Genomic DNA, 24922 nt, shown 5'->3' on the forward strand with positions numbered 1-24922 from the left:
ATGGCACTTTCTATAAGTTAATAATGGTAAATATCAGTCTACCATCAACCATTTTCACGTTACAGCCCTCTGAAAATCTCTGACCTTGAGTTTGACCTTTCAGGGTCACTCAAGGTCAAAGATCATGGTGCCAAATGAAAGGCTGTATGGGAGTTCCTATATGCTCATAATAGTAAACATTTGTCTATCGACAACCGTTTTTGAATTATAATGGAAAATGTGTTATTTTGACCGAAAGGTTGACCTTTCCAGTGACCTTGACCTTCACCTTGACCTGATTACCACCAAAATTTAATCAAGTAATCTACAGACCATTGCCCACCTACCCTGAAAATTTGAAGTCAATTGGTGCAACCGTCTAGACGTTAGGTTGTTAACAGTCACACACACACAAACAAACCGCACTGATTACAATACTTCACCCCGCTTAATCCATCACGGGCGAGGTATAAACAGAAGAATGATGGATTCAGGTCTTTCGATCTTACTGTATACAACCCCGATTCCAAAAATGTTGGGACAAAGTACAAATTGTAAATAAAAACGGAATGCAATAAATTACAAATCTCAAAAACTGATATTATATTCACATTAGAACACAGACAACATATCAAATGTCGAAAGTGAGACATTTTGAAATTTCATGCCAAATATTGGCTCATTTGAAATTTCATGACAGCAACACATCTCAAAAAGTTGGGACAGGGGCAATAAGAGGCTGGAAAAGTTAAAGGTACAAAAAAGGAACAGCTGGAGGACCAAATTGCAACTCATTAGGTCAATAGAGATCTTGCAGTCACGTGACCGGAAAGTACACAGCCGCCATCTTGTCGGTAAAAAACACCGCTGAATACTGCTGCACTCGTGTACAGAATGGATCAATTTCAACCGACAGACTACACGGCTCATTTTTCTAATTAACAGATAACTAGATATATGTCTAAAATAAACGATCTACAGATTAGTGACCCTTATGGCTTACCGGACGGAGTTTTCACGACCGGACTTTGAACTGCCAGCGGAATACCCAGACATGTATGATTACCTCATTAACTTTCCCTCGCTGTTCAGTGGTGAAGCACTGCGTGCTTATAAATCTCTGGACAGTTATCTTTACAGAAATTCAGGATTTGTCAGCGACTCAGATGTGGCATCTTGTAAACAAGAATCCTCATTGGATGGGTAAGTCACTTAAGTATTGAGTATAGCACTGACCAGCAGATTATAGAATAGAATAAGGTAATTCCAGCTGTAATTCCAAATTGTCCGTGTTGTTTACCATGGATCTGGCGTTGGAGAGGTAGAAGCTTGGCAGTGGAGGTTTGAGTGGCTGTTTTCTGAGCTTAGTCAACAGGCCGGCTCTGCAGCCTCGCTTTTGCTTCCGCTCCCGGCGCCGCCTCCTTCGCTTTGCTTCCGATAACAATCCACAGAGACCCCGCTGGTCTCGCTATCTCGTCCGGAATGTTGTGCATGCGATGGAAATCGCTACAAACCGTCATTTTCTGCTGGAAACCAATGTCCAGTAAGTCCATACGGTTGTAGTGGATATTGAAGTCCGGTACAGACGAACAACACGCAAAAATACACACACAAAACATAAACGTGCACAGGTAGGGAGAGCTTGTAGCCGCAGCCGTTGTAGTAGAATTGTATATAGTAGGGTTTTCCAGAAGAAAAGGTAGAAGTTAAAGCAGAAGTAGAACCAGAAGTAGAAGTAGAAGGCGGAAATATGGTGTTTGACCGACAAGATGGCGTCTGTCACAATCTGGATCGGCTGTGATGTCACATGCAAGTGCTCCATTGGCAATAGGTCATTAACATGACTGGGTATCAAAAGAGCATCTTGGCGTGGCAGCGGCTCTCAGAAGTAAAGATGGGAAGAGGATCACCAATCCCCCTAATTCTGGGCCGACAAATAGTGGAGCAATATCAGAAAGGAGTTCGACAGTGTAAAATTGCAAAGAGTTTGAACATATCATCATCTACAGTGCATAATATCATCAAAAGATTCAGAGAATCTGGAAGAATCTCTGTGCGTAAGGGTCAAGGCCGGAAAACCATACTGGGTGCCTGTGATCTTCGGGCCCTTAGACAGCACTGCATCATATACAGGCATGCTTCTGTATTGGAAATCACAACATGGGCTCAGGAATATTTCAAGAGAACATTATCTGTGAACACAATTCACCGTGCCATCCGCCGTTGCCAGCTAAAACTCTATAGTTCAAAGAAGAAGCCGTATCTAAACATGATCCAGAAGCGCAGATGTCTTCTCTGGGCCAAGGCTCATTTAAAATGGACTGTGGCAAAGTGGAAAACTGTTCTGTGGTCAGACGAATCAAAATTTGAAGTTCTTTATGGAAATCAGGGACGCCGTGTCATTCGGACTAAAGAAGAGAAGGACGACCCAAGTTGTTATCGGCGCTCAGTTCAGAAGCCTGCATCTCTGATGGTATGGGGTTGCATTAGTGCATGTGGCATGGGCAGCTTACACATCTGGAAAGACACCATCAATGCTGAAAGGTATATCCAGGTTCTAGAGCAACATATGCTCCCATCCAGACGACGTCTCTTTCAGGGAAGAACTTGCATTTTCCAACATGACAATGCCAAACCACATACTGCATCAATTACAGCATCATAGCTGCGTAGAAGAAGGGTCCGGGTACTGAACTGGCCAGCCTGCAGTCCAGATCTTTCACCCATAGAAAACATTTGGCGCATCATAAAACGGAAGATACGACAAAAAAGACCTAAGACAGTTGAGCAACTAGAATCCTACATTAGACAAGAATGGGTTAACATTCCTATCCCTAAACTTGAGCAACTTGTCTCCTCAGTCCCCAGACGTTTACAGACTGTTGTAAAGAGAAAAGGGGATGTCTCACAGTGGTAAACATGGCCTTGTCCCAACTTTTTTGAGATGTGTTGTTGTCATGAAATTTAAAATCACCTAATTTTTCTCTTTAAATGATACATTTTCTCAGTTTAAACATTTGATATGTCATCTATGTTCTATTCTGAATAAAATATGGAATTTTGAAACTTCCACATCATTGCATTCCGTTTTTATTTACAATTTGTACTTTGTCCCAACTTTTTTGGAATTAGGGTTGCATGTCTGACCTCTAGTTACATATTGGTTGCTATTTTGTTTTAGGATTGCGAGGCAAAACTACATCTTATAAGTGAAGCGGTAGTGCATCAGTACTTCAGTACACCGCCTAATAATTTGTCCACTACATTACATTGTATAGCCATTTACTGAATGTGTTTACAGCTCAGTCAGTGCCACTGTTTAAGTGTTCTTTGTGCTGAATAGTATGTTGAGGCCATGTATTGTTGTTATATTCATTGTTATGCTGTTCAGGGCACGAAGGGAATCTCGACGCAGACCCTGAGGAGTCTACTCTATGAGCGAGGACAGACATTAAGGAGTCCGTCACAATTGCAGGATTTGAGAAACATCCTTGAAGACCAGCTAAAGCAGAGAGTGCAAGAGGTGCAGAGGAGCCAGGGAAAATCTACATCTAACACACACATGCTGCGTAAGAACACACACCTCATATGTGCATACTCGCACAACAGGAGCACACAGACCACTTATCCACACGCGTGCAAATATTTTCTAAGTTAGTTAAGCACATGCACCACTCAGACCAGTCAGTCATTACAAAAATGTATGCATATATTTTGGACACCAAAAACAGTTGTCTGTCATAGTTTTACTTTTACGGTCAGCTGTGGCTGTTATGTAGTTCAAATTTTAATAACCATAAATTACTGTGGTAAGGCCATATCTATCGATCTATTTTATTTATTTATTTATTTCTGAATACTGCTCTTGGGATTTTCTGCAGTGAGAAGTTATCTCCGTAGTCCAGCCATGGAACGGAGCCCTAGATCCAAAAAGTTCGGCCCCAATAACACCCCACAGAAACGTGAGATTCCTCAGCCTCCAACAGCTGCACCACGCGCCAAAGCTCCTTCACTCACACCGATCCTACCAGCACAGCAAAAGAAGAGCAGGTGCTTCCCTATGCACGTGCACATACACACACATACATACACGCAGTGTGTCAGCAGCACACACCTAAATAAGAAATCTATGACACAAAAAAAAAAACTCACAGTTTCAGGTAACTCTTTTGAAAGTCTGTAACTTTTGCAAGTCTGTCAGTGGTGGTACGACAAAGGCCGTGCCCTCAAGATACCTTACCCTCATTTCTGAACAGCATAGTGACAGCAAACTATCAATTGCTGCAGTCTGTGTAAGGCCAATCCTAATGTCTCCTGGGTGTTTACTTGCAGCATAGTCTCATTATGGATGTCCTAACAGTGGTGTGCTGAACAACTGTGTGGGTCATATGTTTGCTCTGTGTGATGTGCAGAAAGGTGAACTTCAGTCTTTAAGAAAAAAATCAGATGAAAAGTAAAAGAGGAAGAAAAGGTGTAGAGGAAGGAGGTGTGGAACGCATTAGAGGACTTAAAAGGAAAATTGTATGAGATGCTTAAGAATATAATAGCCAACAAGAAGACAGAGTTATCTATATCCCCCGCCCTATATACCAACTATATACCAAGTTTCAAGATATTATTTGTCACATTTTTCAAGTTCTGCTGCAGGAAACCAGCCCTACCTCTTTACGCTGACCTCAGCAGCCCATGGCATAAACCCACCAGACCTTTGGTCCAGGTGAGCTAAAAATGAAAATTTCTCACATTTCTTAGCATCAAAAGGCACATATACATTACTTAATCAACACATAGACCAACTTTCAAGACCGTACCACTCATAGTTTTCAAGTTCTGCTCTGGAAACAAAACCTAACCTGAAAGACTAAGTCTGAAATTGTTTCCATGGAAACATGAAAAATTTTAATTTCTCAAATTTCTTAGTACGAAAAAGCACATCTACGTACATCACCTTGTTAACATGCATACCAAGTTTCAAATCCGTATCATGAATAGTTTTGGATATACTCTCTGGAAATGAACATTGCTCTGAGAAACTAAGTCAAAATCTATTTTTTATGTAAAAATTTGAAAAATACAGTACTTTTTTTTTCAAAAATCCAAAATAGCAAAAGGCACCAGTTCACATGTTGCTTGATTATGTATACAAAGTTTCATGAAGATGTCTTCAGTAGTTTTAAAGATATGGCCCAGAAATGAAAACGTGACCCGTTTTAAAAAATATTGAAAACCCGTTTCAATATCCCCCGCCAAACTTCGTTTGGGCAGGGGATAACAACCTGCCTTTCATATTAATACTAGATGGCAGCACTAACATTAATGAATGTTAGGGTCATTACTGATTAATGACACCTTTTCACAGAAAGCAGGTGAGACATGAGCAGCACATTAGCTGAGAAACGTAAGAATGTAATAAACATAAATGTAAATGAGGAACTGAATATTGCCTTAAAAGTTAATGTAGCAATAAGGAAGTTAGATGTGAATGCATCATGTCTGTTTATTAGTAGATGCCCAGATAAACTTGTTAGGAAATATGTGGAATATAAATACACTCAAATATTCCCTTTTCTTTCATTCATTCGGTTGTTTTCAGGACCATTTTATCCTGATCAGGGTTGCTATCCTGAAATAGAAATGGGCTCCGTCTGTCTGTCCGTCTGGTCACGTTTTCATTTCTGGGCCATATCTTTAAAACTACTGAAGACATCTTCATGAAACTTTGTATACATATCAAGCAACATGTGAACTGGTGCCTTTTGCTATTTTGGATTTTTGAAAAAAAGTACTGTATTTTTCAAATTTTTACATATAAAATAGATTTTGACTTAGTTTCTCAGAGCAATGTTCGTTTCCGGAGAATATATCCAAAACTATTTATGATACGGATTTGAAACTTGGTATACATGTTAACAAGGTGATGGAGATGTGCCTTTTCATACTAAGAAATTTGAGAAATTTAAATTTTTCATGTTTCCATGGAAACAATTTCAGACTTAGTCTTTCAGGTTAGGTTTTGTTTCCAGAGCAGAACTTGAAAACTATGAGTGGTACGGTCTTGAAAGTTGGTCTATGTGTTGATTAAGTAATGTATATGTGCCTTTTGATACTAAGAAATGTGAGAAATTTTAATTTTTAACTCACCTGGACCAAAGGTCCGGTGGGTTTATGCCATGGGCTGCTGAGGTCAGTGTAAAGAGGTAGGGTTGGTTTCCTGCAGCAGAACTTGAAAAATGTGATCTATAGGGCGGGGGATATAGATAACTGTCTTCTTGTTTCCTCTGTTTTGCATTTGTTTTTGTATGCCAGTGTTTTTTGCTTTTTTTAATCACTTCTTTTCATTCATTGCATCATTTTGTTGTGCAATGTTTTGTTTTTTTTTTCAGCTTTTTTTTTCTCAAGTTGACCCTCATTTCACTTTGCGTTTCTCAGTGTTTTTTCACAAGTTGTGCAGCTGTCTCATTTAGCACAGTCCCCTCCACATGGGATTGAATCACTGATGGAAATGCAGTTTTTGCACTTAGGGTTTTATCCCGCGTACTTCACACATGCCAGGCCTATGTCAGTATTCGCTCTCCTTATCAGCAAGTGGTGATGTGTGTTTAATGTGCGTTTTCTCTCTCTCAGTACTCCACCCTTCAGCTCAGAAGAGGAGGAAGATGACGATGATGACGAGTCAGGCGAGGACAGCGCCTACATCACCAGTTCCCGGGATAAACCGTCTGCCTCTGTCCACCTCACTCCAACAAGAAGACCGCAGAGAGCAGGGCATGAGCTCAACTCGTCTGACAGTGATGATTCAGATGACTCAGACACACAAAAACCACAACATGCTTTTAGTACGCATGGTGAGAGAACAAACCCTATTCCATCATCTAAGTGTTGTGAGAACAAATTGTCAGTTCTATTAGGCACGCTTATTCATATTGTTCTAATGTTCATTTTAAAAGTGAAAGGTTACTATGCACTCAAGTTAGATAGTGAGAGGTCACTGATTTTTGCCTCAAGTCTGCTGCTTGTGGGTGTGTCGAGCTGATCTGCCTTCTCTGTACTCTTTGGTCTCAGGTGCAGTTGTTCAAACACTGACAAGGAGTTTAGAAAAGCAACTGAGCAGCAGCAGCAGCACACATCCTGTAGGAGGAATACGAGTGCTGCCTTCGACCTCTCATCCTTCACCTCGACCCTCCATTATCAAACAACAGGCGGTACAGAAAAACAGACCACCACCATGAAAAAAATTAACCCTCATGTTCTTCTAGCATTTAGCTACGTTCTTGTAATGCAGTGTTAAACCTCATCTTAAATGTACATTTTGTCTGATATTATTCATGAAAATGGCAACACAAACATCCTTTCTCGCCCATGATTCTCATTTTCTCTCTCTCTCTCTCTCTCTCTCTCTCTCTCTCTCTCTCTCTCTCTCTCTCTCTGTATGTGGTGTGTGTTGGGAATGGAACATCAAAGAGATCCACCTTATCATTTCTCCACTTTATAACTTGCTTGTAATATAGTTTCAAATATTTCAGAAAAAAATTCTTGTTAAATTTTGTTTCATTAAAATTGAAAAATGAGTGATTTTTACTGGTGCATAACTGGTACAGGTAATTTTTTTTTTTTTTTACTGGTACAATATATTGCATTTTAGGAAGTCTTTGTGCCAGTTTATCCTAACCAAGCTCACTGAAAAGTTTTTCAGGTGTTTGTAGGATAGGTGTCTCCCCCCCCAATTTGTTGTGAATTAAAAGGGTCGTTGTGGCTGAAATAATATGACGCAGTGTGTGTGCATTTCTCTCTGCAGGTATCTGAGGAAGAGAGTGATGTGGACTTGTCCTCTATCGAGGAGCTCACTGCTCCAAACACGGCCGGGAACAGGAGCTCAGATGTGGGCGTCACCTCAGGTACTAGCGTATGGAGCTCAACTGCCAGCAGAGCAGGAGCATGGTGAAGGGCTTCAATACTCTTAAGTTACTTACGGTACCAGTCAAAATTTAGACAATTGCTCATTCATAATACTGAGCGTGTCCAAACTTTTGACTAGTACTGTACATGCATATGTTGGACTGTGTATCTTAATATGGAAATGTGACTTAAATTAAATTATATTTAAGTTACATTCAATGTAGTGGCCATTTTATGTCGCTTTAGTTTCTGTTACAAACAATAAAAGAATATTCTATGGTTTTAATTATGCTTATGTTACATGTTCTAGATTGTGTGCAGATTGTTATATATGCTATTATATATAATTATTTCAAGTGAAGCTATAAAACAGCTAAATGCAAGTGAATATTTAAATGCATTAACATAATAATAATAATAATAATAATAATAATATAGCAGCTTTCAAATGTGCCATTATTCTGTTCTTTAAGAGTTTCTCATTCATCTATGTGCATGCACATATGTACTATAACTATCATGTATTATCACATGTATGGACATGTATTATCACTGTTTACTGGGGGGGTGCTTTACAGGAATAATACAAAATATGTGATAATTAATTATTGTAATACAGAAAAAAATAAGGAACACATAAAACAACAGCAACAAAATACAAGTCAACAATTAATAATAAATAACTGGAGAAAAATGACAGCCTTAAATGGTTAATAAAACGTATTTAACCCTCAAGCGACTGAGTGAGGTCATTTATGACCCCAGGCATATGATTTTGTGTGTAGTTTTTATACATTTGGTCCGAAAAATATTTCCTACCATGAATTTGTCGGTTAACTTGTCCTACAACTGTTCATAGGTTTTTGTAGGGATCGGCCGAATGGTGTGGCAAGAGTAATGAAAAATTGCACGGGCTCATTTATGACTCCGGAAAGAAGCATAGGATTTCTTGCAGTAATTCCTTATCAAATTTTGCTTTTACCAACTAGTTATCTGTATGTTGTACTTTTTGTTGCAGTGAACCATGGCAAGTAGACCAAGAATAGCTAGATTTACAGCTGTAGAAACATTTAGACAGATACTTGAGGCCCAAAGTGATGATGAAAATAGCTCAATTGATGGAGATGATTAATTTTAGTATTAGGATATCTGCTAGAAATAGCATGTTAGCTAGTATTAGCATATTAGTTAGTGACTAGTTTTGAAGTTACAAAGATCCCATCAACACTGCATTGGATGTTTTTGCTCATACTTTTCTTTTCATGATACATTTTCAGTCAGTGTTGTTGAATTAAGTAAATGTTCCAGTAAGACATGACAAAGACTGTCTAGATTACGTTATATTTGTCTTATGCTGTGTCCCTTTACCTTCTTTCTGCATTAAGATTTGTTGTAAACCATACCTATCTACATTTATATATTTTTATAGTATCTGTCTTGAACACAGGAAGTGGGATATGTATGTAAAACTAAGAGAAAATAACTAGGTATACAGATTCATGTACTGAATATAGCGGGGTCATAAATGACCCCACCCCGTCATATTAGTCGCTAAAATAGCTTGGTTGCTTGAAGGTTAATAAAGTAGATATTACTTGGAAAATGAAAGAAAGTAGATGGTTAAAACACAAAAGCTAAAGCTAACATTTTCATGAGCAAGAGTGCTGTCGTAGCGAATATCAGCATGGCTGCGATTCGGCTCTAGGCATGAGGTCACAGGTTATCACTGCCGTGCTAATATTCAGTGAAACACCACGGTTGCAAGTGTGATATACAACAGTTCCATAAACAAGAAATTAAAGTCAGCGTAACTGACATTTCAGACATAATACGACTGAATATTTTGTCTATTTTTGCTGTGTCAGCAAAAATATTTCCTAAAGAAGCTACAGCTGGATAGAGCATTGTGTGTTGCTATGCCAATGAACAGACTGACTTACAGCCTTTAATAAGTGTAGAAATGGTTTCAATGTGATAAACTGTTGCTAGAATTGGAATGTTATGTAATGAACACAGACAATGGGGTTTTATAAAACAGTGAAATGTGCCAGTGCAGTTATACAGTACACTGCCGTGCTAATATTCAGTGAAACACCATGGTTGCAAGTGTGATATACAACAGTTCCATAAACAAGAAATTAAAGTCAGCGTATACAAAGAAATTGCACTATTCTGAATTCTGAAATTGCATTAATTATCATTCGACAAGGCGCCTGTTAACTGAAAAGCATCCTCATGAAGCTGGTTAAGATAATGCCAGTAGTGTGTAAAGCGTCATCAAGGTAAATGGTGGCTACTTTGAAGAATCTAAAATACGAAACTTTTTTTTTTAAAAACTTGTTTCTTTACCAGATAATTTCATACATGTTACAGCATTTCTGGAACACTACTTGTCCAGTCAGATTAGTGGACTGGAGCGAACTATTGTATAATTGTGTTTTAAAAAACTGGTAGCTAAGAGCATGTATAGTAATTTTTCTACACTGCAATAATACCAGTCAAAAGTTTGGACACGCCTTCTAATTCAATAGTTTTTCTTTTATTTTTATTAATTAAGAGACACTTCATGTCTTAAGGTAATGATGGAGGTCATTTCTTTTTATTTAGTTGAGCGCTTCTCTTACTACAGTTGTGGAACAGGGCTATTTACTGTATTTTTATTATTTACTGTTTGATCTCAAACACATTAAGACGGCAAGAAATTGCACTAATTATCATTCGACAAGGCGCCTGTTAACTGAAAAGCATCCTCATGAAGCTGGTTAAGATAACGCCAGTACTGTGTAAAGCTTTATCAAGGTAAATGGTGGCTACTTTGAAGAATCTAAAATATGAAACTTTTTTTTAACTTGTTTCTTTACCACATAATTTCATACATGTTCCATATGTTATTTCGTACCCTTTGTGCGAAATCACTCACTTGTTCACTACTCACTATATAGGGAATTACTATATAGAGGGCTATATAGTGAGCTCATTAGTAAAATGAAAAAACACTTTCGGACACAACTCCACCATGCCGTTATTTACATCATTACTGTCGCACAATTAAATTGTGCCACATCAGTCGGCTGGTGGGTTTTCTCATCTCATCTCATTATCTGTAGCCACTTTATCCTGTTCTACAGGGTCGCAGGCAAGCTGGAGCCTATCCCAGCTGACTACGGGCGAAAGGCGGGGTACACCCTGGACAAGTCGCCAGGTCATCACAGGGCTGACACATAGACACAGACAACCATTCACACTCACATTCACACCTACGGTCAATTTAGAGTCACCAGTTAACCTAACCTGCATGTCTTTGGACTGTGGGGGAAACCGGAGCACCTGGAGGAAACCCACATGGACACGGGGAGAACATGCAAACTCCACACAGAAAGGCCCTCACCGGCCACGGGGCTCGAACCTGGACCTTCTTGCTGTGAGGCAACAGCGCTAACCACTACACCACCGTGCCGCCCTGGTGGGTTTTCAAAATAATAAATATATGAATGTATTTTTGTGATAAATACATATTATACTGGGCGTATTTCCCACATTAATCAGTACAAAGTACTTTGTGTCTGCTGCATCTTTCAGTTCTTTTAAATCAAGGCTGTATACTTTCTTCTTTGCCGCTGCCTTTTATTAAATCAAATTTGAGGCTTTTGATTAATTCCTCGCTCTGCACTCTAACTTTTAATCTTGTATTTTATGTCTTATTCTATTTTAGTTTATTTTCTATTCTCTTACAATTTTAATTGTACTTGAATGTCCATTTATAATGTGTTTCTTCCTCCATCCATTCACCCCAACACACTTTTTTTTTTCTTTTTTCTTTTCCTTTCAGCACGACCACAATGCATGATGGTATATATTGCTTGGTTAGTGACCATCAGTTGTACACTACTTTTCATTATGCATTGTGGGATACTATATAGGGCAGGGGTCTTCAATCCTATCCGCAAAGGGCCGGTGTAGCTGCAGGCTTTCATTACAGCCAAATTGGAGGCTCACTTGATTGTTGACTGGAGACGAGGGTGAAATGATTAAACAAGTGAAATCAGGTGTAGCTCCTGCTTGGTTGGAATGAAAGCCTGCAGCCACACTGGCCCTTTGTGGATAGGATTGAAGACCCCTGATATAGGGTGTAATAATTCTCTCTATACATTCGGACAGCACTACAAAATGGCAAACTCACTATGTAGTCCACTATAGTGAGGGATTTCGGACACGGATAGTTTTGTTGTCTTCAGTATTGTTCTACAATGTAGAAAATGGTCACAATACAGAAAAACCTGTGAATGAGTGTGTCCAAACTTTTGACTGGTACACAGGAGTTAATTTTTGTAGAATGGCGTGTGTGTGTGAGACAGATGTTATGTGAGCTGTTTCTCAGATGAAAGACACTTTTTAATGAATAACGGATTTCAATGTTTTCAGTCAAGAATAATGCCTGATTCATAACTCCCGCCTTGATCTAGGAAGTCACCTAGAGTGCATGCACTTTTGGCTTTGATTTGGTGCCAAAAAAATTTTTCCAGTCTTATTTTCATTTAGATTGTTATTATCCGGTTTAAAAAGTATATAAACATGTATATTCGTGTGTGTGTGTGTGTGGTGTAGGAGGAATTCTGCAACTGAACCCTGAAATGTATTTATGAAAGATATTCCTATATGTCTTAAAGTTTCTGATTAAGAATTTTAATTTAGTAATAAATGGGTGTTGCACATTTTTTTTTTTGTATTTCTTTCTGTAAGCAGTGCATAGTGCTGAAAATAGTGTGAAACAAGTGTGAAAAGAATGTTTGTTATCCCCTGCCCAAACAAAGTTTGGTGCGGGATATAGAAACAGGTTCTGTCTGTCCGGTCACGTTTTCGTTTCCGGCCATATCTTTAAAATTACTGAAGATATCTTCATGAAACTTTGTAAACATATCAAGCAACATCTGAATTGGTGCCTTTTGCTATTTTGGATTTTTGAAAAAAATTTTTTTTCTAATTTTTACATAGAAAATAGATTTTGACTTAGTTTCTAAGAGCAATGTTTGTTTCCAGAGCATATATCCCAGACTGTTCACAATACGGATTTGAAACTTGGTATACATATTAACAAGGTGATGTAGATGTGCCTTTTCATACTAAGAAATGTGAGAAATTTAAATTTTTCATGTTTCATTAGAAACAATTTCAGACTTAGTCTCCCAGGTTAGTCTTTGGGGTAGGTTTTGTTTCTGGAGCAGAACTTGAAAACTATGAGTGGTACGGTCTTGAAAGTCGGTATGTGTGTTGATTAAGTATATGTGCCTTTTGAGACTAAGAAATGTGAGAAATTTTAATTTTTAGCTCACCTGGACCAAAGGTCTGGTGGATTTATGCCATGGGCTGCTGAGGTCAGTGTAAAGAAGTAGGGTTGGTTTCCTGCAGCAGAACTTGAAAAATGTGACAAATAATATCTTGGAAGTTGGTATATAGGGCGGGGGATATAGATAACTCTGTCTTCTTGTTTGGATATGGAACGGTTTAGCTTTATTTTACTAAAAGAAACTATATTGTTACCTAATTTAAACAGAGTAAATATGATTGCAGATGTCAAACGCTCAAATGGTAAATAAGAAAAAGCTGGCCCACACTTTTTCTGCCCCACAGAATGCTGGAAATAAGATAACTCTTGTCCAGATGCCAAAGTACAGGAGTATCTCAACCATGATATGAACCGAAACCTACAGAAGACACAATTGGCCCAAAACTGAAATCCTGGAAAGTATTCGATAAACAGTTGCATGTAGACTAATAGATTCAGAACAACAATACAATATTGTACAACCAAGTCTGTCAAAATAGAAAGAAACTATACATGTGCTGAAGCAATAATATTTGGACAGTTTAAATGATGCACTTTTGTAAAGTGAGTACAAAACTGAGTCGCTCAGTATATAAGCACAAAAAACAAACAAACAAAAAAACATATTAAACATGAAAGTCGTAAAGCAAATATCAAGATGCAACACAGTCTTGTAGAGTTCTGAGCATGGACTATGATATGTGTTGCATCTTTGTGTTACATGATTAATACCTGTCAAAAACCATTGGCTAGAACAAGACACACTTAAATTTAATAATAAAAATAACAGGCATAACTAACTAAAATGAAGCCTACAAAAAACAGGCTTAGAGAATAACTAGTAACCCAGAAAAACAACCCGAATAAAGAAGAGTAGAACATGGCTAAAATAACGCCATTATACTTTACAGAAGGAGAGGAATCAGTTTTCTGTTTAGACCTGGATATTTAGACTGCAACCTAAAAGTCCAAAATGTTTCTCTTTATTTTTACTCGACCACAAGATCTGTTTTCTCTCTCTCTCTCACACACACACACACACACACACACACACACACACACACCTCTGTTAAAGAATTATGGGTTAATTCTACAGTATATATTGCTATGTCATGGCGTTGCTTCTGTTCCACTTTACACTGGTAGTATTAATGGCCATCCCATGGTCATCGATCCCGCATGCCCATTAGCGAGTTTCAAACATAATCAAATCTTTGGTTGTATTGTCTGCCATCCATGCTGTGAGCCTTGTAAGAGCTGTTATAAGTCTTGGGATAGCCTTCTGACCTGTAGATGCCACTTTGGGTTGCAGGTTTGTATGCAGTTCCTTCATAGCTAAAGTGAAGATTATTACACAGTTCTTTTAGTCATGAATATAACAAAGCATTTCCTCACTATTGTGTAATATTTAAGATGTACTTAACAGTAATGAGGAGATTATTGTTACTGGAGTTAAAACTCACTGTTTCTCAGGCATCAGTCCACGACAGGCCAAACACAGCATGATTCCACCAATGAAAAGAACACCTCCACCAACCCAACCAACGAACAGGGCCGAGCCGAACGTGTATCTGGAAGACACATTAGTAATAATGACATATTATAATGATATTAATACTAGGGCTTGAATGGGATGTGAATTGCACAATATTACTCAGTGTGTGTCATTCTCCCACCTCGGAGTGAGAGGTGACCCAACAAGGCCAGAGCCAACTAAGCCCAAACCATTGGGTGAGGTGTAGGCAGTAAGCGCAAAGTTGGTCACGATCAAATTTGCAAAGATGGAAACCCCAGCGATGCTACAGATCCCTGGAGAGTAGGAAATGTAGCGCACATTAACAATTTATGAATTCATAATAGCTGGAGGAATGAAATATTGATAAGGGGAAATAAACATTTCTCACCAGCGATAACAAACATGACCCCTGAAGTCAGAGTCATGGTCGCTTTCACCCGGTCTTCCATGCTGCCCATTCTGAGGCACTTAAGAGCAAAAATAGCAATGAGGACTCCGATAACTCCAAGAACGATGGCCACAATCATGAGCGCTCTCACACCTTGGAAAAGACCTAAGGATCAATCCGGGGACAGAGACAGAAAAGAGGGTTAATATTACAATAGCACATGTAATTATACTTCAGTATATCTTTCCATACATCATGTAGCAGAAGCCGTTGAAAACCATTCTGCTTCCTGACACATGAATTTTCTACATGCTAGCAGCAAAAATGACTTTGATCTAAAGATTAAGCTGTTAAAAGCTAATACAATTAATATAATTTGCCACAAGGACATAGTTGACCTTTCTGACATTGTGTCCGATTTGAAGCAGTTCCAACCTTTTGATATTTATTTAAGCCGTAGGATTCTGTACATGCGATAAAGCAAATGAATCTTATCAAGGGTCACACCCAGAAAAAACAAGTCCATAATTTTCAGCAGAAAATACTGACTTAAGTTTGTTGTTCTTTTGTTTTGTTGTCCTATACGTTTTTAATCATAATATTCTTTGATATTTATTCACCCGTGTGTGTGTGTTTTTTTTTTTTTTTTAACTCACCAGACAACCCCAAAATAGTAAAATATGGCCGACATTGTGTGGTACCATATGCTGTCTCTACACACGAGTACCACAGTCCATAGTATGCATAAACACTGGTTACTACAGTAAAAGCACGATCCTCAACAGTCCACATGTCCATAGCTGTTGCAGAGCTGATAAAAAATGTCCCTAATATTGACAACATGAATCCCGCTAGCTGTAACATTAAAGTAGACATTTGTCAGTCAGCACTGATGATCGTCTGTCCAGTCTCTGTCCACCACTCAGCTCTTGACTGAAAGAGAAATAGCAGTCTCTTATCTGATGGTCATATCATGTGTTTACACAAAATTGTTCATGTGTGCCTTTCCCAGATTTGGGTATGGAGTTGATGATTTTGGGGAGTTGTTTCTGCAACTGAGCCATTAAGGGTGTGTCTTTTGTTTCTTAACTTCTTAAGGGTGTGTCTTTTGTTTCTTAACTTAATGGTGTCAGTAGATCACACGGGGCCTCGTGCCAAGTTCAGTTTTCTACATTTTGTAAATGCAGAATTCATTTCTGAAATGGTTTATAATTTTTTTTCAATGCTTGTCAAATCAGGGCCAATGCACTGATTTAGAAATGTGTAGCAATTATTTTTATAATGATTTTTGTGTGTAATTTTATATGAAATATTGAAATATTATTTTGGTATATTTGAAATTATGATTATTTGATATTTAGATTTTTATTTATTATAATATCCTTGGTATAATGGTCAATATTGTTATCTAAAGCAAATTTTCTTTTTTAAATATCAAAAATAGTGAAGCTTTGATTTTTCTCTCATATCATGGATATTGTCAGGCGACTCATTGACTTGGTGTAAATTTTCTTTAGTTTTTTTAGACTTTCTTTTGATATTTAATAAACATTTTTAGAATATCATTTTCTAAATTCAGATCACCACGAAGGTGGCCCACAGTTTTAAATGTTCTGGATTTGAGGAGTCATGAAACATTACCTGGAAGTCCCAGGATGGTGAAATAGGGTCTGCACTCTGTAAATCCTGAGCTCTGTCTTACACATGACCTCCATAGGCCTGCATAGCTGTAGACAGACGTGACAGGGTTGTCGTACAAATCTTCAGTACTCCACATGTCCATGGCTGTAGCAGCAACGATGGCCCCTAGCCCCAAAATGCCCAGCACAAAGCCCATTACCTGGAACAGTGTCACCGCCATGGTGCCTGCTCACACTCCCCAAAGGTTGTACAAATAAAATTGAAAACTAGCACAGCTGCTGCTAGACTCAGCCTCAGTCTATGTCAAAAATCCTTGCTATGATGGAGTTGACCTTAGTTATGACTACACCTCTCTGTCAGATTGTGTGTTTTTCCACCTCCATCGGGGACGGGGTGGGACTTAGTATGGGGTAACGGTTAGAGAAATGCTTCACACGGAACAACATGAAATCGTATCGAAACTTAGATAAGCAAAAGTATGAAGTAACTTGAATGGGGTGGAAGTTTCTGTGTTTGAAGCTTCTTGCCTGGATTTTTGTTCCTTCATGAACACTGTGTTTTGAAAGATATAATGAAAGGAATTGGAGAATAAATTCAGGATATAAAGCTAATGAATACAGACCAACAAAAATAATCTTCTTGTATTCTGAGAGTATTTTACAAAATCACTGACGTTTCTAATTTTTTATGTCGAGACACCGATTCTTTGGTATTATTCCTGTTTGCTTTTTTTTTCATTTTGTTCTGAAGAACTTTTTTGGACCTATTTATAACTGGTAAAGTTTGATTATTTTCTTGTTTTTATATCACAATGCTGTATAATTGAGGTAGCCTATGTTCCTTTTTTTCTTTAGTATTTAGACATCCCAAACAGGATTTTTTCCCCCCTTTTCTGGAATCAGAGCACACTGTAAGCATCATTCAGCAGCTCTAAAAACATCTGCTTAAACAGCTTAAGACCCTGAAACATGCTGCGTTAATTAATATTAAAGGAATGTATTATAATAGTAAACAATAACACTGTTTGTTCATTATACTGCCTCACACAATGACATGAAAAATTTTCTGGTAAAGTAGGGCATAGTCATATCAGCTTCATAGATGCCAAAAAGTAGTACTTCCTTACAGGCAACGAATGTGAACACAGATGCCATTATTGTGCGCTGAAACTGACGCTGGCCGATACTACATTACTCACTCACAAGAGCACAACACAAATGATGGATTGTACAGCAGCATTCTGAAAAATCATTATGTTGCAAGGAACAAAAGTCCAACAATGTTCAGAAATACTTTCATACAGTGGTGTTTGAAAGTTTGTGAACCCTTTAGAATTTTCTATATTTCTGCATAAATATGACCTAAAACATCAGATTTTCACACAAGTCCTAAAAGTAGATGAAGAGAGCCCAGTTAAACAAATGAGACAAAAATATTATACCTGGTCATTTATTTATTGAGGAAAATGATCCAATATTACATATCTGTGAGTGGCAAAAGTATGTGAACCTTTGCTTTCAGTATCTGGTATGGCCCCCTTGTGCAGCAATAACTGCTACTAAATGTTTCCGGTAACTGTTGATCAGTCCTGTGCACCGGCTTGGAGGAATTTTAGCCCATTCTTCTGTACAGAACAGCTTCAACTCTGGGATGTTGGTGGGTTTCCTCACATGAACTGCTCGCTTCAGGTCCTTCCACGACATTTCGATTGGATTAAGGTCAGGACTTTGACTTGGCCACTCCAAAACATTAACTTTATTCTTCTTTAACCATTCTTTGGTAGAACAACTTGTGTGCTTAGGGTCGTTGTCTCGTTGCATGACCTACCATTTCTTGAGATTTACATAGTTCATGGACAGATGTCCTGACATTTTCCTTTAGAATTCGCTGGTATAATTCAGAATTCATTGTTCCATCAATGATGGCAAGCCGTCCTAGCCCAGATGCAGCAAAACAGGCCCAAACCATGATACTACCACCAGCATGTTTTACAGATGGGATAAGGTTCTTATGCTGGAATGCAGTGTTTTCCTTTCTCCAAGCATAACGCTTCTTTTTTTAAACCAAAAAGTTCTATTTTGGTCTCATCCATCCACAAAACATTTTTCCAATAGTCTTCTGGCTTGTCCATGTGATCTTTATCAAACTGCAGACAAACAGCAATGTTCTTTTTGGAGAGCAGTGGCTTTCTCCTTGCAACCCTGCCATGCACACCATTGTTGTTCAGTGTTCTCCTGGTGGTGGACTCATGAACATTAGCCAATGTGAGAGAGGCCTTCAGTTGCTTAGAAGTTACCCTGGGGTCCTTTGTGACCTCGCTGACTATTACATGCCTTGCTCTTGGAGTGATCTTTGTTGGTCCACCACTCCTGGGAAGGGTAACAATGGTCTTGAATTTCTTCCATTTGTACACATCTGTCTGACTGTGGATTGGTGGAGTCCAAACTCTTTAGAGATGGTTTTGTAACCTTTTCCAGTCTGATGAGCATCAACAACACTTTTTCTGAGGTCCTCAGAAATCTTCTTTTTTCGTGCCATGATACACTTCCACAAACATGTGTTGTGGAGATCAGACTTTGATAGATCCCTGTTCTTTAAATAAAACAGGGTGCCCAATTACACCTGATTGTCATCCCATTGATTGAAAACACCTGACTCTGTGTATAGATACATCTTGCGATGCGCTGGGACAAATCTTCAGTGATGTTCCTGAGGTCACTGGGTGTTTTGGGTCTTTCAACATCAGACACCCTCACTCAGGCGACCCAGCCGGGGCTGATCAGACCCCGACTTGTGTCCCAGCAGCGTTAGCCCATGTTTCGGACCTTTTAATCCAAATCCCCCTAGAGGCTCTCTCTGCAGCCTCTATGATGGACTTGATGGCTCTCCTCTTCCTAACTCCTGTGATGCCAAGGAGGGTATAGGTCTTGCATAGGGAGTGGGCCACAAAGCCTCGACATCCCACCTCTATTGGCTCACAGCGGGCTTTCCAGCCTCTCCTCTGGCATTCCTCTACCAGCTTGTGGTATTTGAGCCGCTTTCACTCATTGGCCTCTTCCATGCAGTCCTCCCAAGGGACTGTCAATTCCAATAGGAGGACTTGCTTCGAAGAGGTAGATGTCAACACCACATCTGGTTTCAAGGAGGTTGTTGTCACATACTCTGGGAACTTGAGCTGCCTGCCCAAGTCAACCCGCAGTTCCCAGTCTGATGCCGATGAGAGCAGGCTGGTTGCTGGTGTTGGCTGTGACTGTGCTCGTGGCTTCTCTCCTGCTTTCATGAACAGTACTGACCTCTGGCCACGGATGTATTTGTTGTTGGCCACTGCAGTGGAGATGGTCTCGGCCACTGTCTTCAGCACCTGGTCGTGACGCCAGCGGTAGTGGCCTCCTCCGAGGGCTGCTGGGCAGCTGCTGACGATGTGTTCCAGTGTGCCCCTTCCTGGGCAGAGAGGACATGTTGGAAGATCACTCTTTCCCCAGGTGTGCAGGTTGGCTGGGCTGGGTAGCACGTCATATACAGCCTGGACCATGAACTTGATGCGCTGTGGCTCTGCCTTTCAGATGTCATTCCAGGTCAGCTTCCTCTCCAGCGCTCCTTCCCACCTTGTTGATGCTCCCTGCTGCCTCATGCTCGCCATCCTGCTGGTCCTCACCTCCTCAACCCCTGCCCGCACCTCCTCCAGGACAAGATGGCATCTGACCTTTCCCTGGGCTAGGTCACAGCAGGGCTGAGTGATGACCCCCAGCCCTGCTCGTCCGACAGCCACTGAGCCCAATAGAGCCCTGTGTCTTAGTCGGGATTCCGCCAGCTCCAGCCCCTCTTGAACTCTGAACTTCCTGCCCGTCCTTACCACAATGCCTGCTGCTGCAACTCTGGAGTCACTGGATTCTCAATAGGCTAGTGCCTCTCTTGTGCGGAAGACTCTGAATTCCTCCTCCAGGCTGCTGAAAGGAAGCTGGAGTTTATTGCTCTTCCCATACAGTGCTGTGCTAGTGAGACTACGTGGCAGGCCCAGTCATCTTCAGAGGTAGGAGCTGATCTTTCTCTCCAGGGTCTCCACAGAGGTCATGGTCACCTCATACACCAACAGCAGCCAGAGGATGCGGGGCAGAATGCCATGTTGGTATAACCATGCCTTGAACCTTCCAGGAAGGCCAGACTTGTCCACTGCAGACAACCATGCTTCAAGCTTCTTGATGGTAGTTTGGACTGCTGCCGTGTCTCTGAGGCTGCTGTTGAAAACCTTGCCCAGGCTTGCGACTGGTTTTTCAGGTGATAGATGGTATTACCACACTGTCCACAAAGAAGTGAAACTTGTTCACCACTTTCCCTCTCTTCAGGACCATGGATCTGGATTTTGCTGGTTTAAAGCTCATCCTAGCCCAGCAGATGAGCTTTCCCAGGCCCTGAAGGATCCACCGGCATCCAGGCACTGATGTGGTGGTCACAGTCAGGTCGTCCATAAAGGCTCGGATGGGGGGCTGTCGGATTCCAGACTTGGACAGGGGGCCTCTACACTCCATCTCGGCTGCCTTCACCAGCATACTCATGGCAAGGGCGAACAGGATAACTGAGATTGTACAGCCAGTAATGATTCCTTTCTCAAGCTGATGCCAATTTGATGTTACACTCCCTGAAGTCACGCTAAGCCTGAAGTTCCCATAGTAATTCAGGATGAGGTCCTTTGATCTTGTCAGGTATGTGGTGTCGGTCCAGCGTAGTTTCTACCAACTTGTGGGGGATTGACCCATATGCATTGGCTAGGTCCAGCCAAAGCACTGCCAGGTCTCCATTCCCCTCACCTGCTTCCCTGATCAGTTGAGTGACCACTCCAGTGTGTTCCAGGCAGCCAGGAACTCCAGGAATGCCGCCCTTCTGTACTGAGGTGTCGATGTACTTGTTCTTTAGGAGGAGGTCTATCATCCTTCTGGCGAGGATGCTGAAGAAGACCTTTCCCTCCACACTGAGGAGTGAGATGGATCGGAACTGCTCCAGCCTGGTTGAGTTCTCCTCCTTAGGTATCCAGACGCCCTCCGCCTGTCTCCACTGGTCTGCGATGGTCCCCCTCTGCCAAATCACTCACAGCAACTTCCAGAGGATTCTGAGGAGGTTTGGGCAGTGCTTATACACCTTATAGGATACTCAACTTGGGCCTGGAGTAGAGCTGGCTCTGGCTGCTGTTACCACCTCCTGGACTTCCTTCCAAGTGGGTTCTGAGGTGTTAAACTCTCTTGTAGGGGCTGGCATGTCCAGGAGGGCTCTCAGTGGTCCAAGCTCTTGCTCTCTGTTTGGGTCGCTGAGGGTGTTATACAGGAAGTTGTCCACTTCCTCCTGGGAGCACTCAAGGTGCCCACTTCGTTTCTGTCCTAATAAGCGCTTTGTGAAGCCAAAAGGGTTAGCTAGGAAGGAACTTCACTTCCTGGCTCTTTCCTCCTTCTCCTATGCCATTCAGCTCTATGCAGGGTCACGAGTTTCTTCCGGCAGGTGTGCCGGAGCTACGCAAGGGGTGGCTTGTCCTCCTCAGCTGCAGCTTTGAATTGCTTTGCCAGCATATGCAGCTCTTTCCATAGCTGGTGGATCTTTTCTGCCCTGCGGTTATTGGTGTAAGTGGGCTTGCTGGACTTAAACTCCTCAACTCCAAACCTTTCCGCCCCAAAGTTTGTAATAACTCTAATTTCACCTTCAAATTAACTGCTAATCCTAGAGGTTCACATACTTATCTATGAGTGGCAAAAGTAATATTGGATCATTTTCTTCAATAAATAAATGACCAAGTATAATTTTTGTCTCATTTGTTTAACTTGGTTCTCTTTATCTACTTTTAGGACTTGTGTGAAAATCTGATGATATTTTAGGTCATATTGATGCAAAAATATAGAAAATTCAAAAGGGTTCACAAACTTTCAAGCACCACTGTAGCTAATGCAGCCTGGAGAGATGTTTGTGACATGCTTAGGTTATAATCAAAGATAAAGTCCCACAGCACATGGAAGATTTGCTTAGATTAGATTTACACCACCATACACTGCCTATTACCATGTTTAACAGATTGAGGGCTGTCAAAAACAGACCCCATAGTTTCCCATCCTTACTCATGTTTCTCTAGACCTGTGTTTGGTGGGGCATCACCAGGAAAGTTCAGCTGGTTCAGGATAGAGAGACTTTTGGAATTAACTGGGGACCTGGAAGCTGTGAGGTGACAACACTACCTGTAGTGCCACTCTGCATTCATTCAGCTTCAGTAACTGCTTTATCCTGGTCAGGGTTGCAGATCCAGAGACAATCTGGGTCACACTAGCTTAAGGTAGGAGTATTCACCCTGGATAGGACACTGGTCCATCACCAAGGAACTACAGCGCCTTCCACAATTATTGGCACCCCTTGTTAAGATATGTTCTCAGGCTTCTAATAAATTCATTTTTTAAAAATAATATAGGACAACAACGCAAAAAAAAAGAGAAAAATCCTACCTTTAATTCAAGTGCATTTATTCAGTGGGAAAAAAATCCCACATTAAGAAATAATTCTTTTACATGAAATCATGTGTGCCACAATTATTGGCACCCCTGATGTTAATACTTTGTACAACTCCCTTTTGCCAACAAGACAGCACTTAATCTTCTCCTATAACATTTCACAAGATGGGAGAATACAGAGAGAGGGATATTCGACCATTCCTCTTTGCACAATCTCTCTAAATCATCCAGAGTCCTGGGTCCTCTTCTATGCACGCTCCTCTTCAGCTCACCCCACAGGTTTTCAATCGGGTTGAGGCCTGGGGACTGAGATGGCCATGGGAAGAGCTTGATTTTGTGTCTGGTGAACCATTTTTGTGTAGATTTGGCCACATGTTTAGGGTCATTATCTTGCTGAAAGACCCAGTGATGACCCATCTTCAGCTTTCGGGCAGAGGCCACCAGATTTTGATTTAAAATGTCCTGGTATTTCAAAGAGTTCATGATGCCATGCACCCTAACAAGGTTCCCGGGGGCTTTGGAAGAGAAACAGGCCCACAGTATCACCGATCCTCCCCCATACTTCACAGTGGGCATGAGGTGCTTTTCCGTATACTCATCTTTTGTGATGTATTAGTGTTTGTTGCCAAAAAGCTCTATCTTGGTCTCATCTGACCAAAGCACATGGTCCCAGTTGAAGTCCCAGTGGCGCTTAGCAAACTCCAGACATTTACGTTTATGCGTGCAAGTGAGAAAAGGCTTTTTCCGTGCATGCCTCCCAAACAGCTTGTTGGCATGTAGATAGTGCCTGATGGTTGTTATGGAGACTTTGTGACCCCAAGATGCTACTCTTTGATGCAATTCTCCAACAGTGAGCTTTAGAGAACTTTTTACTTCTCTTACCATCCTCCTCACTGTGCATGGTGGCATGATAAACTTGCATCCTCGTCCAGGCTTGTTTGCCACTGTTCCAGTTGTTTTAAACTTCTTGATGATTCCTCTGACTGTAGATATGGGCAGGTGTAGGCGAGTGGCTATTTTCTTGTAGCCATTGCCTGACTTATGAAGGTCGACACATATCTACCTTACTTGTCTTTCCCATGTTGAAGAGTGGATAAGAGAAATTGGCCTCTGTGTCACATCATATTTATACTCCAGGGAAACAGGATGTGATGAATTACTAATTAAAGGTTCCTAGATACTCTGATCAACTTTATAAACTACAGTAGAAATTACAGAAATGCTTCAATTACATTTATTTTCTAGGAATTGTTATGGGTGCCAATAATTGTGGAACAGGTGATTTTATGAAAAATAATTATTTCTTAGTCCGGGATTATTTATTTATTTAATTCACTTGAGTTATGGGTTACATTTTTCTACAATTTTCAGTGTGAGATTATGCTTCTGCAATAAAAATGTAATTTATTTTAAAGCTTTTAACACGTCTTATCCAGGGGTGCCAATAATTGTGGAGGGAACTGTATGTATTCCCTCAATCACTCCTAGAGGCAACTTAACACAGACTATCATTTGTGCTCACGATCGAACCCGAGACCTTGGAGCTGTGAAGTGACGGTACTACTCACCATATTATGAAACATGGTTAGTGAAAACATCAGAAAGAGATAAACAATCAGTGATGATTGCTAAATTATGGTTAAATTATGACTGGCCCAAGCCATGACCATGAACCATAAATAAAATTAACTTGTTGTTAT

General features: G+C 40.4%; 2 protein-coding genes across 3 annotated transcripts in view; one reads left to right on the top strand and one right to left on the bottom strand.

Moving 5' to 3' along the window:
* The window catches only part of dzip1l (DAZ interacting zinc finger protein 1-like), a 36399-nt gene extending 28251 nt beyond the window's left edge, over positions 1-8148 (top strand). For both annotated transcript variants that reach the window (XM_060919757.1, XM_060919758.1), the window contains exons 12-16: positions 3371-3548; positions 3861-4029; positions 6604-6824; positions 7042-7181; positions 7775-8148. In XM_060919757.1, coding sequence (XP_060775740.1) covers positions 3371-3548; positions 3861-4029; positions 6604-6824; positions 7042-7181; positions 7775-7921 — 855 coding nt within the window. In that variant the 3' untranslated portion in view covers positions 7922-8148. The remainder of the gene's footprint in view (positions 1-3370; positions 3549-3860; positions 4030-6603; positions 6825-7041; positions 7182-7774) is intronic.
* A 6155-nt stretch (positions 8149-14303) lies between these two features.
* Positions 14304-16963, bottom strand: LOC132884476 (claudin-18-like). Its single transcript, XM_060918329.1, has 5 exons — positions 16744-16963; positions 15103-15267; positions 14875-15007; positions 14662-14769; positions 14304-14533 (listed from the first exon to the last, which is right to left on the bottom strand). The coding sequence occupies exons 1-5, from the start codon at positions 16961-16963 to the stop codon at positions 14395-14397; spliced, it is 765 nt and encodes a 254-aa protein (XP_060774312.1). The 3' UTR covers positions 14304-14394.
* Between the last annotated feature and the right edge of the window lie 7959 nt (positions 16964-24922).

The sequence above is a fragment of the Neoarius graeffei genome, chromosome 4, assembly GCF_027579695.1.
Source record: "Neoarius graeffei isolate fNeoGra1 chromosome 4, fNeoGra1.pri, whole genome shotgun sequence".
NCBI lineage: Eukaryota > Metazoa > Chordata > Actinopteri > Siluriformes > Ariidae > Neoarius > Neoarius graeffei.